This window comes from Amphiura filiformis, chromosome 3 (genome assembly GCF_039555335.1).
Source record: "Amphiura filiformis chromosome 3, Afil_fr2py, whole genome shotgun sequence".
NCBI classification, from domain to species: domain Eukaryota; kingdom Metazoa; phylum Echinodermata; class Ophiuroidea; order Amphilepidida; family Amphiuridae; genus Amphiura; species Amphiura filiformis.
In genome coordinates, this window is record NC_092630.1 from 45,751,720 (window position 1) to 45,771,743 (window position 20,024).

At 35.1% G+C, this 20,024-nt stretch overlaps 1 protein-coding gene across 1 annotated transcript in view; it reads right to left on the reverse strand.

The window, feature by feature from the left end:
* LOC140148599 (alpha-1,6-mannosyl-glycoprotein 2-beta-N-acetylglucosaminyltransferase-like) overlaps positions 1 to 20,024 on the reverse strand; it is a 157,627-nt gene that overhangs the window by 15,374 nt on the left and 122,229 nt on the right. Inside the window, exon 5 of the mRNA XM_072170610.1 lies at positions 10,425 to 10,555. Coding sequence (XP_072026711.1) covers positions 10,425 to 10,555 — 131 coding nt within the window. The remainder of the gene's footprint in view (positions 1 to 10,424; positions 10,556 to 20,024) is intronic.

Genomic DNA, 20,024 nt, shown 5'->3' on the forward strand with positions numbered 1-20,024 from the left:
CTGGAATAGCCTAATAGATTTGCTTGGTCCAAACAGTAATCTGATTTTACATGTAGTAATCAATGGGTCATTTCAATCAGAGCCTAATTTCTTTTGAACAATGGGAATACTCTCTTTCTCTCTCAGCAAACCTGGATCTACTGAGAATTTGTTACAATATTCAATACAATAACAAAAATACTCTACAATGTCCTAACACGACTGTAAAATTATTTTGTGACAAAAACTGCATCATACTGCATTTTGAGAACATAATAATCAAGTAGCAAGTACACTGTCATTGTCATACTATATATAGTTCAGTCAAAAAATTAAAAATCACATATATATACAACTTCACCAGATGCAGTTTACAGTGAATATGTAACCCACTGCCACAAATAAAGACAAAAGACACTAATTTTAAAAATTGAGTTTTTGATGTCATCATTTAGTATAGGTGTTCATCTTTCATTTGATACCAAAATTATATTTCTGGGATATGGGGTCCTCATTCTATGGTCTTTCAATGGGAAGGGGGGAAGTGACACATGAAGAAAAGGCAAATGCAAGAAAATGGCTTTAAATTTGTAAAATTACATGTTAACGACTTGGGTTTGGCTCAGAAAATGCTAGATTTGGGTTCTTTAGACATAAAAGAATATTTTGTTTTCAATGGTAGGTTAAAACATATTAAGGAATAAAAAAATAATAAAAACTGAAAAACGGAATCTACAAGGTTTTTCACCTCTTTCCCAACTTTGACTTGCCGTATCTCAAAATGACTGAGTGCGACTTATGGCGGGTTTTGTCAGAGTGGGTCACATATAAAACTCTGAATGAACATCACATCGTATCAACACCAATAAACAGAATCACTTGACACAAAAATGTCAATCAAGATAAATTTCCTATCTTATAAATTTGAGATTATAATCTGAATATAATCTTCACAATTGTAATTTCCAATCTTATTAAATACTATAATAATAACAAGTCTGATACAGTTATTATCGGCATAGGTATAAGAAAATGAGACAGACTGAAGCCTGGTTTAAGTAGACTACTACAGGGCCACAGAGCTAATCAAAAAGCTTTACCTTCTAGGAATCCATTTGGCAGGGCGTATAATTGTCTTACATATCTGTAAATAGATATTTCTTGTATAAAATAAACTTTTTTGAAGGTCTTGATCTTCATCCGTGGTATTGTCTTTTTTAAAGACATTTCTTGTTATCTATGCTATAGATAGAATGTAAATTTGGACCAAGTTTAATTTTGAAAGAACAAACACACTGAAATTGCTTTTTTCCCGACAGCACTGAAGCCGCAAGTAATAACACTCTAAAGACAAATATAGCGCAGCTTGGCTAGGATGGCGCGCAATTGTAAACACACAAGCACCTTTGGTATTTGATATAAAACACTAGCTGTTTGAATATGTTGTCTTTGTGAATACTTAACACACATTGACCATAGGGTTTATCAGTATAACCTCAAGTCATTTTCTGTGGATTTCTTATACGATCAATCACCTCTCCAGTTAACAGTAAGGATACGATGAGCTAATATACATCTCAGAGTGGCCACAACATTATACAATTACCGTAGTATCTACTTTAGATGAAGTAACCGATGACCTGCTCCTTTATTACCAGATATATTGGGCAGCTAACATAATCCTGACTATGATATTGAAGTGAATGTTGTTTGTACTTTTGTTCAATTTTTTTATGTGAAAAAAATGCAAGTTCATTACATCAGAGAATGAATCCATTTATTACACTTCCGATTTTTGTGTTTTCTTTTTATTTGATATATTATTGACTTTTGTTTGTCAAAGGAAGTCTCCGGCAATCACAACATTATTCCTTATATGTTAGAAAAATAATTATCAAGCACAAATCACATGGTTTTATTTAAAATATATTCATAGTGACCATAAAAACGAATAAAGACATCCGTTTCTCAACACGTGATATTCAAAATTCCCGGGCGCCGAGTGCAATGACGTCCCAGTAATACAATGAAGGCTGACGACAATTGAACACAAATAACCATTACGTCATTGCACTTAGACAATTTCGGCGCGGGAATTTTGAATATCGCGTGTTGAGAGCAGACTGTTTTTATTCGTTTTTATGGTCAATATGAGTTTGTTTTAAATAAAACAATGTGATTCGTGCTTGATAATTATTTTTCTAACATATAAGGCATAATGTTATGATTGCCGGAGTCCCCCTTTAACCCAAACACAAAAAATATATACTTTTTTTCACTACGATTTTCAGTAATTTTTTGTAGTAAGGCATATTGAATATATACATTTTATAACTAACATTTCAGTTATATTTGTACGAACCTTAAACTTCCATCAACAGCATATAATGGGAATCACATTTTCAAATTGTTTTCTATGCCACAATTCTTTTCTTGATAACACAAAATAATCCATTATTACCTTAAGTTACCACACATGCCTGTAAATGATGCCATCAAGTCGGTAAATGCACAAGATATGATGAGTAAGGCGACAAATTAAGTTTGTTTTTTGGTGTTTTTTCTGTCTTGCTTCTAAAGGAATCACTGTTTCGGCTGTGTTAAAGGATATGCCAAAAATATGCACAATTTGGAATGCCCCCTCACAAAGCGCACAAAATATGAAATGCAAAGAAATACACAATTAGGCATATTATCAGCACTGGATTTTCAAAATAATACTAAAATAAAAAATATGTTATTCCTGTTATGTTTGCAAAATACAGTTGGGTCGAGGGCAAATAAAAAAAGGTGTGGGTTGGCATTTTTTAGGGTTGGTCAGGTTACGCTAATCAAACGATATTTTTACGCCTTTGCATATTGAATTTTAATAATATGCAAAGGCATAAAAAATATTGTATGACTAGCATTATGGAAAATATAAAATGGGAAAATGAACTCTGATATCTTAAGACAACAACCCTTTTGCATTTTCTCAATGGCAACTGGCATTTTGCCAACTTGGAAATAAATATTAACTTTTAAGCAATTTGATTTTTTGTTAAAAATAAAATGCTCACTTAAAGCAGTTCAATTTGCTGCTGTGCATTGACACTTTCCACTGAAAAACAAATCACTGTTATTAAATTATGTGGAAATCACAAATTGAAAACTAATACCGCTGGTAAAATTCAGTAAAAATAAAGCTGTTTCACAATACATCTGACCTATGTTAGCCTGTGAATGACTGTTTTATCGGCAATTTCATAAGAGTGGTTTATATTATAATGAACTAGCATTCCATCAGTGCCTTCCAACAGTTGCACAGGATAATAAGAATTGGCAATGACGATATAAGGCTGTTGCATATTCTGTTGCTCAGTTCCCACATGGTGTATTTCTTAATATTGTTTTGGATGCAATACCTTTGAATTTGCAATATATGTATTTTTAAATGTTTGCCGGCGAATGGAATTGAATGGAATTCAAAGAAAAGAAAATTCAAAGAAAAAAAATTCAAAGAAAAGAAATTCAAAGAAAAGAAATTCAAAGAAAAGAAATTCAAAGAAAAGAAATTCAAAGAAAAGAAATTCAAAGAAAAGAAATTCAAAGAAAAGAAATTCAAATCAAACCAAAGAACGGAACGGAATGGAACGGAAAGGAAAGGAAAGGAAAGGAAAAGGAAAAGGAAAAGGAAAAGGAAAGGAAAGGAAAGGAAAGGAAAAGAAAAGAAATTCAAATCAAAGAAATTCAAATCAAAGAAATGAAAAGAAAAGAAAAGAAAAGAAAAAAAGAAAAGAAAAGAAAAGAAAAGAAAAGAAAAGAAAAGAAAAGAAAAGAAAAGAAAAGAAAAGAAAAGAAAAGAAAAGAAAAGAAAAGAAAAGAAAAGAAAAGAAAAGAAAAGAAAAGAAAAGAAAAGAAAAGAAATGCAAAATAAATATAAACTTGGATTTCCTGAATTGTGGTCCAATTGAGTTTTCTACCTCACATTGAGGCCCATCAACCCAAACATTCTTATTTCAAGTTTTGAGTTCAATTGCTCCAGTAGTCTGGATTCTAGAAGCAAAAAATCTATATCCTAGTGGCCCATAGAACCGTACTTGACTTCCAGTGCACTAAGTAACCACCAAACTACCATTTACTTGATCATACCTTTTAAACAAAACATATTTCAGGCCTAACATTTCACTGGGGTTATGAGTAAAATATGAGTTTTCACATGGTAATAAAATCTGCATTTTGGTGGGGTAAAGTGGGAGGCGGCTGAGGCTTTCAATCTGATCAAGCACCTTTAAACATAGTTATATTGTTTATAATTTCCCAAACAAAATCTTTATAAGAATCCAATGTGAGTGCTTCACTGCTAGTATTCTCTTATTCTAAGTGTGAATTAGGTGGTTTTAACTACTTCAATGGTTCAAAGAACTTAGATTCACATTGGGAAAAAATCATTCTACAATGTCAGTAAATTTGAAACTCAGTATTCATATGGACAGTGAAATATTTCCTTTCAATCATCCGAGTCTTACGCCTCAACTAATCTGGATCCCTCAAATGCCACAATTAGTTTCCAATCTGGAAACAGTGATGTGTCTACAACAGATGACTGAATACAAAATGACTTATTTCTTAGAAATTCAACATCCACCAATATCAAAATACATCCTTTCAGACAGATGTCTAAAGATGACAAATTTGATTACACCATGACTTAGACATATGGTTTATGAGATCAGAGCCAACATTGATACCTGACTGTAGCTATAACCATGCTGAGATGCAACTGTGATGTGATGCATAAATATAATTGACATATTTTGATGTCTGACTGGTTGACACAATATTTTGGCATCCAAGAAAGAATAAATATTTCTCCAGACAGTTTTCATTGCTTACACTGCCAGATTCCTATTACTGCTACCCCAGAGGTACACTGCTGCACAGCTACTTAGTGGCTACTCTAGAGTACCAGTGCAGCACCGGTCCAGTTCCGTGCACTATATGTATGATTTCAATATGTGTACTCTTGAGTTTCAGGTGTTTTTTTATACCATAAGTCATGCAAATAAGTCATGCAAATTAAAACATACGATATATATTTGGAGGGTTAACCAAAAGACCAAACAAGCACAGGGTTCATCCGGGTTCTCTAGAGTACCAATGCAGTACCTGCGTGGCAGTGTACCTCTGCATGGTGGCGGCAACAATAAGAATCTGGTATTGTACAAATGTATATAGCTCTGGCAATTGCAATGCTACCGGATACCCTGACGTAGCCCATTGGTGACTGCTTGCGACAGAGTCTTGGAAATTGCTATTTGAGTTAAGGGGTGTTGCGATCTGCAAACTGATCTGGTTCTCTGCATATTTGACAAAAGTTAACCCTAACAGAACTAGGACTCGCTAAAGCTCACTATTAAAAACGCTCTACGTGCATACATTCCACGGGACTTGATGATGCAATCAGACCAAGTCATATATACCCAGGGCATCGTTGGCCGGGCCAACGTCACCTGTGTAGCTACATGCTGGGGATCTTCTGCGTGGCATGCGAGGGGTCCCAGGTTTGAATCCCAGGGGTGCCAAGTGACTTTCTTCTTCATCTTCTCTCCTTTTTCGCTCCTTCTTTCCCTTCCGATAGCACAAAAACCACGAGTAGGGTTAGGGTTAAGCTACATGCATGTTTCCCTATATGCCTTCTTAACCCTAACAGAACTAGGACTCACTAAAGCTCACTATTAAAAATGCTCTGCGTGCATGCATTCCACGGGACTTGATGACGCAATCAGACCAAGTCATATATACCCAGGGAATCGTTGGCCGGGCCAACGTCGCCTGTGTAGCTACATGCTGGGGATCTTCTGCGTGGCATGCGAGGGGTCCCAGGTTCGAATCCCGGGGGTGCCAAGTGACTTTCTTCATCTTCTCTCCTTTTTCGTTCCTTCTTTCCCTTCCGATAGCACAAAAACCACAGGTAGGGTTAGGGTTAATGATGCAAATGAAGCAGTGGATGCCGGTGCACCACTGTTAATTTTTCATCTCATAGATTACATCATGAACCAATGATATTTAGCACATAACGGGGCACTTACAAGCTACATAAAGCACACCCACTGAGCACGAATTGGGTTTTGTCTCACTGCTAATATGGAGCTTTTGTTTTTTCGTTTTTTTTACAGGCATCTCACTGATGACACTTGTGAGGATACCAGAATCAAAGTTGTAAACAATTTCGATTCTAAAAACATGCAAAAAAGTTCATTTAAAATTAACGACAGGCTGGAAACGCAATTTCATTGGTTCCTAACCTCATTGTTCTACTTGAACTGTTTAAAAAGCTGACAGGTGTATCTTGGCTTGACTTCGCTAACGAAGATTTAAGGCTTTTGTCCACGTTTTCCGCTACAGGCTCGCTGGTGGCTAAATAGGCCGATGCGGGATAGGCAGGTCCGACTGTAGTAGTTGCAGGTAAAGGTCTGATCAGTGGTGGGGGTCCTGTTGCTGCTCTCTTTCCGCTTTCTCTTGTCTTCCAACTGGGTTCTTCTAAAACAAGTCTCTCAAATAAAAACATGAACAGAATAAGCAGCATGTGTTTTGAATCACTATCACAGGATTAACCGAATAAACTGATTTTTAAGATATAATGTGATAAAGATAAACCGAAAGATGTAAACCCTCTACAGTTGGCATGACCTTTTCTGATGCAATTGTAAGTTAATCATCCCATCCAAAAATACATATTCTCACATTCTTCCTGTCAACCTGCGATTAACATGGAAATAATTGCAGCACTTTGTCATATTCATCTTTCACGTCATTTATGACATATTCCCGCTAGCCCCCTTGAGGGACATTGTATTTTGCACATCCAATTAAGTATTCATGTAATATACCTGAATTCAAAGTAATTGCCTGGCTAAAAGGCACTCCTATTTTATCACATCAATCTATTTCTAGGCAATATTATATTTTTCCTTCAAATATGTCTATAAGGAATTATTTTTAAATCTTTTAATATTGTCACTTTTGGGTGAATTCCATGAGAGAAATTGTTAATAATATCAGCAAAGTGCTCTTTAAGGGTTGTATATAATGGTCATGAAAAGCATGGAAACATCATGTTAAAGGTACTATCAATGATTCTAGCGGAAACAAAAAAGAAAATTTAAATTTGGAGGAATTCCTTACAAGTTACGGATAAGTCAATAAAATTGTCATTTATAAAGAATTTAACAAAAACAAAGCAGTCTCAATAAATATGAAACTACTTTTAAATGCATGTAGCTACAAATATCTGTATAACCAATTTCCCCCAACATTGACTAAAATATCAAATTATATTCTTATTCTAGGTAGTTTTAAGCGCTATCAATTAATTACAGGGTATGTTTTAGGCTTTGCAAAACATTGTTTTTTGCCAAATGCCTTTATTTGTATGTTTTTACTTTACATTTATATATTATTATTCTCTGCATTATTGCACTTACTATATATGTGACCTCATCTGATCCACTAAGGCCAAAGTTAGAAATTTTGAAAATTTACTTACTACCATTACTAACTTGCTCAGTACCTACACTTACTGTTGAATCCCTAGGTCGCTTCAATACTTGGTTGCAAAGTTATGAACTTTCTATTTGTCCATTTTCATATATGTGTTTATTGGATTTTCCCCCTTTATTTTTTGCATATGTGATGCGATCAAGCAAAATCAGTCGGAACTCCTTTTGTTTCCACTTGTTTTGGAAACTCTTTAAATGCTCATATCTTTGAAACTGATTGTTAAATTTCAATGGGAATTTCTGCAAAATCCAGCTTTGTAAATGCTATTTACTATCCTATAAGAAACTGAAAATTTAACATTTCCAAGTTCTGACTGATTTTGCTTGATCGCATCACACATATCTGTGTTTCATTATTGCCTAATAGGATCAGATCTGGTCACATATTATAGAATATATCATATCATTATATGCAGGGTATGTTAGCACATCCATTTTCTTGATTTTTTAAGATTTTCTGATTAAGCAAATCACTGATATTGCCTTTAAAGGACTGATAAAAATTGCAAATGATCAGAAAGAAATGAAGCCACAAAGAAAAATGCCTATCGGTGCTTTCCCTATACGTAGATGCTTTCTGTGCATTTTGAAAAATCAAAGCAAATGATGCATTATCTAGATTCCTCCTCCTTTAAGCTTGCATATTATATGCAACATCCTGTTTAATTCCACGTTTACAAGCACGCCTTTTTTCAAAGTGACGTTCAGATTGATTTCAATTTACTGCATGTACTTGCACCGCCAAGTATGTGGAAAATGTATTAAGTTTACGGCAAAGTAGACATACAAGTGTATTTTAGTAATCCTAGTCATTTGTATGTTTTCGTAAGAAAATTAGGAAGCATTCTTCCTTCTTATTTCAGTAGTTACCAGTGACTTGTTCTTTGTATTATACATTACTATTTATTGTGTCAAGAGGTGTTATTTCTTAAACAGTATACTTAATGATATATATAAAGTTTTGCCTCTGGTACAGATTCATCCTCTAGACAAACACAAAAACTATTGGAAAAAAAAGAGGTTTGTAGCCAGATACTTGCAAAGCTTGAACAAAAAACAACCTGTATGACCTAAAATAACTGATTTCATCAACATGCTAAGTCTAAATAAAGCCTATTTCATTCTAGCAGTGATTCGAATCTTAATACTACCTACCCTCAAATCTGAAAATAAGTAACTTGGAAAGATTAGCAAGAAGCAGAGTGAAAAAAACATGGAATTTGCTGTTTTAGAAATGGAAAACTTGACACTTTAGGTGAAAGCCTTTAAAAAGATGCTGTCTTTTAGCTGTTGTAAAATGGGGTAACTTTGGTCGGTCAAATATTTTTTTTTTAATTGTCATATTTTCGTACAGCAATATTGTTTTTAGTCATATTTGGTATCGATTTGTTAAGAAATATATTTGGAAGAAATAATAGTCACTCATGTCCAATTTCCAGGATTTTTTACCAAAAATGAGCATTTTTTTTACAGAAAAATAAAAATCAATATTTGTGAGCAAGGATGTGTGCTTCATTAATTTTGCAAGGGGTCAAATGCACAGAATTCTATATACACAAGAACTGGTCATCCCTATACCGATGCGTGGCCGCAAACGTAACCGTCCCGGCTGAAAAATGAATCAAAAAAGGTACGGCAAGAATTTTTCGCATCACGTACGTCGAAGTTAACTTTTCAATGTGCAAACTGTAGTTAGGATAATGAAAACGACTGGTAAGCAAGTCTACTAAATGACATCAAAATTTGAAGAAAAAAATGGCGGACCGTCGCCGGACCCTTTCCAGAACTAATACAGCATATTTAGCCATTGTCAACATGGGGTCATCGGTTTGAATATTTTCCTTATATAAAAACTAACACCTCCGCTATATGGTATTTCATGATATAACATTAATGGGAAGAAAAGTGCAAATGCTTTTCGTGTTTCGAATCGGACGAGTGACAAGCTCTAATGATGTCATGATGTAAACAACGTAATCGTCATTAATAATTAATTAGGTAAACCCAAATATGGAGGTATCCAAAAGTATGTTAATTCGTAGTTGGGCGAATCAGAATACGATCTTGGTATCCAATTCTATGCAAATGAGTTGAAGGAGGTTACGTGAACACATATACTTATTCTCATCTAGCTTTACTAAAAGATCTTTGGTCAAATGTCACAAAAATAACAACTTGCCCATATACAGCGGCGAAGATCAATTTTTGATATTTTTTTCTTCATGGAATGTAATACTCTGACCAAAGTTACCCCGCATTTGGTCAGGCTATTTTTAACCCCTAGGGCACCCTTACAAAATTATTTAAAAAATCTTTTTCAACTTCAAGGTGTAGAAGGGAACCCTAATGTCATAAAAAAGAGATAATTAGAAATATAATGGGTTTTGTTTGGAAGCAGTGGTTTAAAAACTCTGAAAAGTGCCAAAGTTACCCCATTTTACGGTAAGTAACAAAACTGTTCAGAATTGTGAAATGCACATCTAAAAGTCATCTAATTCTAAATAATTCATCATAGAATTTCATCAGAATAAAGGTAGGGATGACTTCAACACCCAAAACCATGGCAAAACCATGGGTGTAGTTTCTATTGTTCAGAACAAAATAGAATGAGGTTAGACCATTGGTTCTGCAAGGGTTCAGGTGGTCGACCAGTGAATGGGTTTTGGAGTGATCCCTTCATCATCATTATCATCAGTCGGCTGCAAGCTTTCTCCAACTATTGCGGTCTTGGGCAGTTTGGCTGCTGACAGCAGCATCCCTTCATCCCTTACAGCCCTTCAAACTCATTTAATTCTAAATTATCATAGAATTTCACTACAGTTACATCCCTTCAGATACTCATCTAATTCTAAAACATCACAGAATGTCACTACAGTGAAGTTACCTTCATTGCATAAATATTACCTTTTCTTCAGCTCATACATATTTTTCACCATCACATAGAAGTCTGGTGTCACATAATGGTCCTCTTCTATGAATAATACTAGTCCCTGGTGGTCTTTGGTTGCTTCTAAACCAGTGAAAACATTCTGGAACTGTAATGGAAGAAAAAAGATGGACACCAACAAAAAAAGTTAACTAATGATATCTTAACCTTTTAATGAATGGACTCAAAACATCGGAAGTTATATTCAATTGTCTTTCACCATAAAGTGATAAATTACAAAGACAATTGTTTAGGAAACATATTGTATCAACATTTAATAAAACAAAAGATGGTACATCAGTATTGTGTTCTATTGAGCATACTTTGGCGGAGTCTAAAACCACTGGGGACAATAAGGAAAGCAATTGTTGACAGGTAAAAATCTTTTAACGGATTTCACATCGAGGCAATATTGACGACTTGAGCATCAGTCTTTTGTTTCCAATATTAATACACACGTACACACAAAAAGGCTTTAGGTTATGTATCTTTATATTGAAGTTGAATAGCTGATTCAGTTGGAAAGGTTATATGTGGTCAACTATAGGAATGGCATCAGTGTCCAGGCATGGCATGGCAATCGATGAGTTCACAGAACTCGCTTGCCTCTGGCTCTATGTGAAATGATGAGCACACTAGTGAATTTAACCAACTTATCTTCTATAAGGGTCCCCACAGGGCACTTAGAGGATTGCTTTACGACACTGAAGTATCCGGACCTTTTGGTTCAAGGTTAACAACACAATATGAGCATAGCAAAGGCATTTCGTTGCACATCTATCCTACAATTTGTAGTTTTGTTTATCAAAATGCCTCTTGAGGTTAACTCTTTCGAACTTATTTATCCCTGTTAAGGATTTTATTTTTATTAGTGGTCACTGCATGTTATAAAGAACATCAAACACAAGGGTAAATTTAATGAAGCAAAAAAATTAAGCCATTTTTGACTGATGTGGCAGTGACGTCAGTGCGCATTTCGCTGGGTGCAGCCTCAAATTGCTAGCGTTCACTCATTGCACTGGTGTGCATACACACACGCTTCAAGATGCCGCATAGATGTGCGAGCGAAAAAGCTGCTTCAAGGTGTTGACGTCACTGCCAGCCACATCAGGGTAAATAATGGTGCAGTAGAGTGATGGAATTTGAAGACTACATTTTCACAAATTTGCCACAATGATCTGATCAGGTGTTTCTGTTCTACTTTTATCCCCAAACCACTAAGCCAGATAAGTATGAAATCACCCACCACTAATTGCAACAGAATCCATTTAATTACCATTCAGTTCAGAAAAGCATACTTAATAGCACATCGAAAGTCCCCGAAAATCCCGTACACAATAGTGGAAGAGTGCCTAATTTGCATAAATCTAAAATGGCTGCTTGTGCAGCGGGTGATATTTCAAAGTTAGTCAAATCTTAATAAAAGCCATACCAGTGTATTCCTCTCATCATTAGGATTCAGAAAAAGTATAATTTGACCTACCTCTGATGTACAATTCTTGAGTTATAGGGGAAAAGGTCAAATGTCAAAATTTGGATTCAACAAGGGGACAAAAAAGTGAAAAATTCTCTGATTTTGATAAATATGGCCTCAGTTGGTGATTAAATGGGTTCTGTTGCAATTAGTGGTGAGTTAACTGCTTATTTTTCTTAACGTGACAAGCCTACACAAACATATTAAAAGAGAGACCTGATTGACGTACAAAATAATTATCATTGGCTCAAATCTGTTTGTAAGAAAATAAAAATGTCTAATAATAACTATCACAATTTAGCTGCACATGATGAAGTGGTTACCTGGACATACTCCCACACAGCAATAACAAGTAATCATCTCTATGATGGTAAAACTGTGGCATTACCATGACAACGCTATAGACCGGTCCAGAGTTTCTTTTCAATCTCAGTAGGTCACTCGTGTTGTAATTTGTATAAGACCCGGTATCTAGACTAGCTCTTGGCAAAAAGCTCGAGAAACAAACAGCCAGTGATGATATTCATACTTTAACATTTACTCGAAGTGCCATTGGCATTAGTGCCTGCTACTGAGCCATTAATGTTTAAACAGAGTCTTTGCACCTATTGCATTGCACTGATAAAAAGGAATAAAGATGAACTGTATCTGTAAATACATTCATTATGCATATTAAAACTTTTCCATTTTAGATATAGTACTTGAAGAAATACATGGGAATTCATTATTACAAATTCAACAATGTTCTTATATGTAGGTATGATCAGTGCATTCACTTGAATTTTATCCGTTCTCTTGAATTTTCAAAAGCAACTATGCTTTCAAAAATATTTTGCCTGAATAGTTGATAATATTTATTTAATAAGTAACAACTAAATAGATACAAATGTACATAACATAGGAGCCAGGATTTAGCATTCCTTGTTTTAGGTATGCATATATGCATGTCTCACTGTTTTTTATCTTTTCTTTATTTTCACCATTTATACTCAAGGGATGTAGGCACTATAATAATATGTAAACTAAGTTGGATGGTTGAAAGTTGCTTTTAAAAATAAATGTTTTTGAAGAAAATTCATACATTCTACAAATACAATCTAAATCAGTCGGAACTCGGAAATATTACATTTTCAGTTTCTTATAGGATAATAGAAAGCATTTACAAAGCTGGATTTTGTAGAAAACACCACTGAAATTGAACAACTAGTTCCAAAGATATGAGCAATTAAAGAGTTTCCAAAACAAGAGGAAACAAAAGGAAATACTTCCTTTGTTTGGCTATATCTCAAAATCAATATTTCCGAGTTCCGACTGATTTTGCTTGATCGCATCACATGTATGAAATATATAAGAAAATGTTACAGGAAAGTTTGTAAAATCATTGTTATTTTCTTGATGATTGAACGATATTTGTCCTAAAAGAAACAGCCATAAAATATTCACACTGACAGATAACAAACCTTAAAACATGATCATGAAATGAACACTTGACCTCAAATAATTCTTTTCCCTAAACTCAGCAAAGGAAAGCATGTTCTTTGACCAAGACTTGAACCTCAGATCTCTGGGTACCTAGATTCAGATCCAAAAAGTTGCTTGTTTCAGGCTCATTTGAAGCGCTTCAAATTTTATTGCAATCATGAGTTGTGTGATTGTTGGTGTTGTACTTGTAGTCATTTCATTTATCTTTAGCAACATATCGCCGACGAATATTTGTCTATATACAAGAGTCAAATATTGTGCTGATAAAGCTTCCTATTTCAGCAGTCAATATGACACTCAGGTTATTCATGCATCCATGGTGATGGCGATAAATTCTACAACCCTTAAAATAGCATCTAGTCATGCTACAATGAACTGGACTTTTTCCGAATATAATTCTTGTTGAAGAACTTCATTTATTTGCTTTTCCCCTTTTATTGAAAGTATTTATAACACTGATTTACAATCACGTAACGTTCAGTGAAAGCATGTAGTGATATGTGAGCATGGACTATTCCCGAAAGCGAGCCAAACTGGTTTCACTTGCGAGAAGAGAAGTTGCAATCTTACTTTGTGGTTTGCTATTTTGCTTTTCCATGCTTAGTCTAGAGATTAACAAAAACTGTGAATGTGCTCCTTTAACCCATGCAGGTATGGTTAAGAGAGATTGCAAAAAAATATAGAAGATCATTCCTTGCAACAGCCCATGTAAATGGTATTTGGGATGGATTTTCAGCTAAGATTTTCACTTCGAATTAGTCATGCATGATTATTTATTCATTACAATTTTGTCGACAGTAATTACTCTCTACCAACAGTCGGAATATCTCTTATTCTCATTACATTTAAATGCTCAACTTGGGAACATCAAAACTAGTGTTTTTTCATTTATTCAGTAAAAATGAATTTTGAGATGGCAAGCTGGCTTACACAGGTGATAGCAAACAAGGACTGGGGATTCATTGACCTTGTGCAAGCTGAAATTTCCAAGGTACCCTTTCCTTAAGTTCAAATACAAAACTCTTATTGCATTACAATGCATAATGTAGGTATTTCCAAGAACTTTTAGGTATTATGTAACTTAGGGCTGTATTGTAAGATAGAAAATCTCATGTCATGCGGGACATGTTATTGATGACAGTGTGGCTCTAGAAACATAATGCAAGCATTATGCACGGTAGCATGAGGAGGGAGGTTTACAGTATAGATGAGAGTGATTCGACTCCTCCGTGCTAATGTAGATCTGTAAAATGCTCTTTGAGAAACATGTTTTCAGCTTAATGTTCACTATTCCCCTATAAAGTTAAAGGATGTGGCAACCCATCAAACTTGTAACACACATTATCCTAATCCTACACATGGTTTCAGAGAAGAACGGCAGTTACTTGCTCAGATTAACGCGAGCGCCATGTTAATGATTGACATACGCAGAGCTTTGTGCTCCTTTCAAAAGAGTCCTGCTCTGCGCTGAACAATGTTTTGACGCATAATCGACTAATCAGATTATCGGTCTGTTGTTATGATTGTCAGATGATTGAATCAGCCAATCAGAACTCCACTTCTGTGTTAATCTTACTTCGTGGGTTGCTATTTTGCTTTTCCACACCTAGTCTAGAGATTAACAAACACTGTGAATGTGCTCCTTTAACCCATGCAGGCATGGTTAAGAGAGATTGCAAAAAAAATATAGAAGATCATTGCTTGTCTGTGTAAATGGTATTTGGCATGGATTTTCAGCTAAGATTTTCACTTAGAATTAGTTATGCATGATTATTTATTCATTACTATTTTGTCGACAGTGATTACTATCTAACCCAACAGTCGGAATATCTCTTATTCTCATTACATTAAAATGCTTGACTTGGGAACATCAACACTAGTGTTTTTTCATTTATTCAGTAAAAATGAATTTTGAGATGGCAAGCTGGCTTACACAGGTGATAGCAAACAAGGACTGGGGATTCATTGACCTTGTGCAAGCTGAAATGTCCAAGGTACCCTTTCCTTAAGTTCAAATACAAAACTCTTATTGCATTACAATGCATAATGTAGGTATTTCCAAGAACTTTTAGGTATTATGTAACTTAGGGCTGTATTGTAAGATAGAAAATCTCATGTCATGTGGGACATGTTACTGATGACAGTGTGGCTCTAGAAACATAATGCAAGCATTATGCACGGTAGCATGAGGAGGGAGGTTTACAGTATAGATGAGAGTGATTCGACTCCTCCATGCTAATGTAGATCTGTAAAATGCTCTTTGAGAAACATGTTTTCAGCTTAATGTTCACTATTCCCCTATAAAGTTAAAGGATGTGGCAACCCATCAAACTTGTAACACACATTATCCTAATCATACACTTGGTTTCAGGGAAGAACGGCAGTCACTTGCTCAGATTAACGCGAGCGCCATGTTAATGATTGACATACGCAGAGCTTTGTGTTCCTTTCAAGAGTCCTGCTCTGCGCTGAACAATGTTTTGACGTGTAATCGAGCAATCATATTATCGGTCTGTTGTTATGATTGTCAGATGATTGAATCAGCCAATCAGAACTCCACTTCCGTGTTATGCTGTGCACACTCTCAAAATGTAAACAACGGCCGCTCTTCACTGCCACACCCTTTGATCATCTCTAAGAAAACCTTTCCCTAACAGCAAGCTAAGAAGACTACTCCAATGTGAACTTCCTGCTCTTTACATTTACCTCAACAAGATAACAGACAGCTCGAGGTACAAATCTTTGAAATCTCTCATTTCCATCATAACACTTTAAGACCTTAGTGAAAGACACTGTGATAATATACATGGGTTTTATGTATCAATGTTCGCATCTCTGATTGCCCATCACATATCCGGTCATTATATTCAAACCTCATACGCAAAGCCAAATACACACAAGACACCAGACACCATTAGACAAATTCAAGTACATAGTGCATTTAGAATAAACGTTGCATACGCTGGTACGCATTATGAATTCCTAGAACACTTGATGGCGCTTTAAGTGATATACGATACTTGAGACTTCTCCTCAAAGAATGAGAATGTGGTATCCAGCAGAAACTCTTAATGCACCTGCTCAAGACATAGAGAGCATAATGCAACTCATTACCATTTACAATTTAAGTCAATCCCAAAACAGGACAGATCTTCTGTATTATGATTTTCACCACATTAGTAGGCAACATGATGCAACTACAGACATCTATATATATTAGGGAACATAAAATGATAAAACCGATAAATAAATCACAGGGGTTATCTAAGTGTGCTATGTAGATAAGTTGAAAACACAATTTCACACTTACATAAATAAGTTACACCTTTAACACTTTCATAAATTAACTAAGGGCAAGGTTGTTTCACACACACAAAATCATATCCTAAAAAATATTACGTTCTTATTCTATTATTTGTAAAAAAATATTTGTACAAAATGTAACACTGTATTGCTGAGGTATTTCTAATATCTGATACCCTAATGCAATGGTATCATTTTGAATTCAATATTCCTCTGTATTTCTGAACATATTTAAGACCTCTAACTTTCTACACAATAGCCTATTATCTGACAAGTGTACAGCAGATACCTGCCACGGTGTGAAATGGCTTTTATAAGTCTATAGTAGTAAGAAACTTGACTTTCTTAGTATGATAAGATCTGCTAGTTAATGAAGTGTCAATTATCCTTTCTTTGAATCTGCAGCTATTTTAAGTCATCCATTTGGAAAAGTCAGGAGAAATCAGATAACATGATCAGTATGAACATTTAAGAATTAAAGGTAATTTTAAATTTAGATAAGTATCAATTTTAAGTCATCCATTTGGAAAAGTCAGGAGAAATCAGATAACATGATCAGTATGAACATTTAAGAATTAAAGGTAATTTAACATTTAGATAAGCATCAAACTTTGACTGCAAATTTATTTATTTGAATTATATTCTCTTGTTTTGATTGTTATCAAACTGAAAGGTAAAGGTCATGCTTGGCTGGAGCAATGCTCATAGGTTGAAATGCACATCTCATTTTTGCTTGGTGTTAAGGCCAGACTTGTCTGAATTAACATGTTGCAGGGGTTGGCCACTCCTCCCATACAATTGATGAGTCCAGTTTACCTTCTCAGCACTATTATGCTGGTACCCATTTATACACCTGATGGGACTGGGTGTCAGAGAGAGACGCACACAGTAGAAGTTATTCCTCCTTCTGTAATCTTGTAGGTACAAACTGATTTGCACATGTTAGACACTACTGGCAAAGTTCATCATGCAACTGTCATCATGCGTTCTCCATAACAGACTATCTCTTGCCCAATAATGTTTCAAAGAAATGGTTCGGTGTAATCGGTACAGGCTGCTTATGGAAAACAAAATAGATGTTATTCATTTAGTTGTTCCTTGGCTGTGGTTCTCCATAATAAGCAGCCTCTTGTTCAATGATCTTTCAAACAGATGCTGGCTATAAAAGAGCTGTTCAAAGTGACTGTCTTCGTCAATGATGGCTCTACAATGGGCTGTTCAAGTGGAAACCCTTGTCCACTGAAAGCCCTTGTCCACTCATATGGTAATCCTCAACATCCATCAAAAATCAGAAAGTGGAGGAAGTCAAACCCTGACAAGAACATGACTTTTATATTTCTCCAATGGTGAACCTGTTGAAAAGCCTAACTTTACACTAAAGATCCTGTCATCCTGCTTAGCAATTTAGTAAACAGAATATCGGGGGAAGCATACCATTCCTTTCTTCTCCAATAAAGCTCCTATCACTACCTGTAATAGAGTACATCAACTGCATGTCACTAGATATCCTAGTCTTTCAGCACTTGAGAAATACATTGTCCGATCTCTCTGATAATATAAAGCGCACCTGATCATCAAATAAGCCAATAACACATACACAAGACCAAACAAATATGCTGAAATGCCTTAAGATATACCATCTCATCCAGCACCTGCTCTTCACATAGTCTTTTAATACTTGCATCACTTGCATGCTTTGATAGTGTTTCCTCTTGACAAATTCATCCCGTATCCTTGCCATGTGAATTACTTACTTAGTAATTGGCATCGTGTTACACAGCGCAAGATTCAGCAGATTCCACGACAAAATTTAAAGACTTTTTTGAAGACATTTATAGACAGGTGAATGGAAATTGTAATAACAAGTGTTAACTTGTATTTTATTTTCTCAAATTTGAAAATATTTAGCCTGTTGGCTGCATTTGACTTGATTGTAGACTTGAATGAATCACTTTCCATAACATTGTTGGGCAGGAAAAAAAACATGTACTTGTGGCCGTTGAACATGTTTAAAACAAAACTGACAAGAGGATACGCAGGAGGTTTTGCTTTAAACATGTTCAGGGCCAATGACAACCTGATAATATATTTATGAGAAAAATATGAGCTTCCTTCAGATGCCAAAATTTACATTTTATGGGGTACAGAATGTGGGGAAGGGGATTAGATTGTCAATCAGGTCACCCACCTTTAAGAAAGCAAGTATAACCAGGAATCTTCACATCATCTACATTAACAATAATACCACTATAACCTGATACAATAATATAAAGCCAGTAGCTGGCATCATAAGACACTTAATAATAATAATAATAATAATAATGAATGGTTCTTTTAAGGCGCAAAATCTTCCGCAAACACTTCTCCATATCAATGATACGCCAGCCTTACTGCTGACAGGCACATGATATAAATAACGCAACAATTCCAATAGACATGACTGGGTACAACACGCCCAATGTACTATCACCCCCTTCTAGCAAAAAGCTCTGCCAGATTCAAACAATTCTCCTTCTTTAAAAATGTGTTATCTTTATGGTATTATGATAACATATTTCCAAATACCTATCCCTGCAAGTAGGTTAATATAGAACACAGAACCTATGCTTGCTCCATTTTTTGACTCCATTACAGAGCAAAGTAATGATCTTCCGAATTGCATCAGCATACCCTAAAAAGCATTTTGTTTGAGTCTCTACTATCTTATGTGTTTAAACAATACATGTACACTTCTGTGCATTAAGGTTTTGTGTGCAAAAGCATTTTAAAGCTTAATTTCTTATACATGGAATGTCATATTTAGTATCACATTCACTACTGGGGTTTTAGAAGTACTTGGTAATTCAACTTAGCAGATATTTCAGATGAAATGCATTACGTACAATGTGTCAATATATGACAAGTATCAAATTGACAACCGCTTTGTTTCTCAAGAATTGCCCACGTCTGATGTGAGATATAGTTTGACAGCAAGGCGATATTCAAGCAGAGAAATTTGTATTACATTACATCATAGAACTTAACTTTCCTCTCCCAAATCAAATAATTTTTGAAGTGACTGATGGGAGAAATGCAGATAGATTACTGAAGATGAAAGATATCTGTTTTAATCAAAAGTATAAATGTGGGGGGGGGGGGAAACAGAAACAGAATCTTGCAAAATACTGTTGGGGAGGGATTAGGTTGTCAATCGGGTTACCCACCTTTAAGAAAATAAGTATAACCAGGAATCTTCACATCGTCTATATATAACACAGGCTACATTAACAATAATACCACTATAACCTGATACTATAATATAAAGCCAGTAGCTGGCATC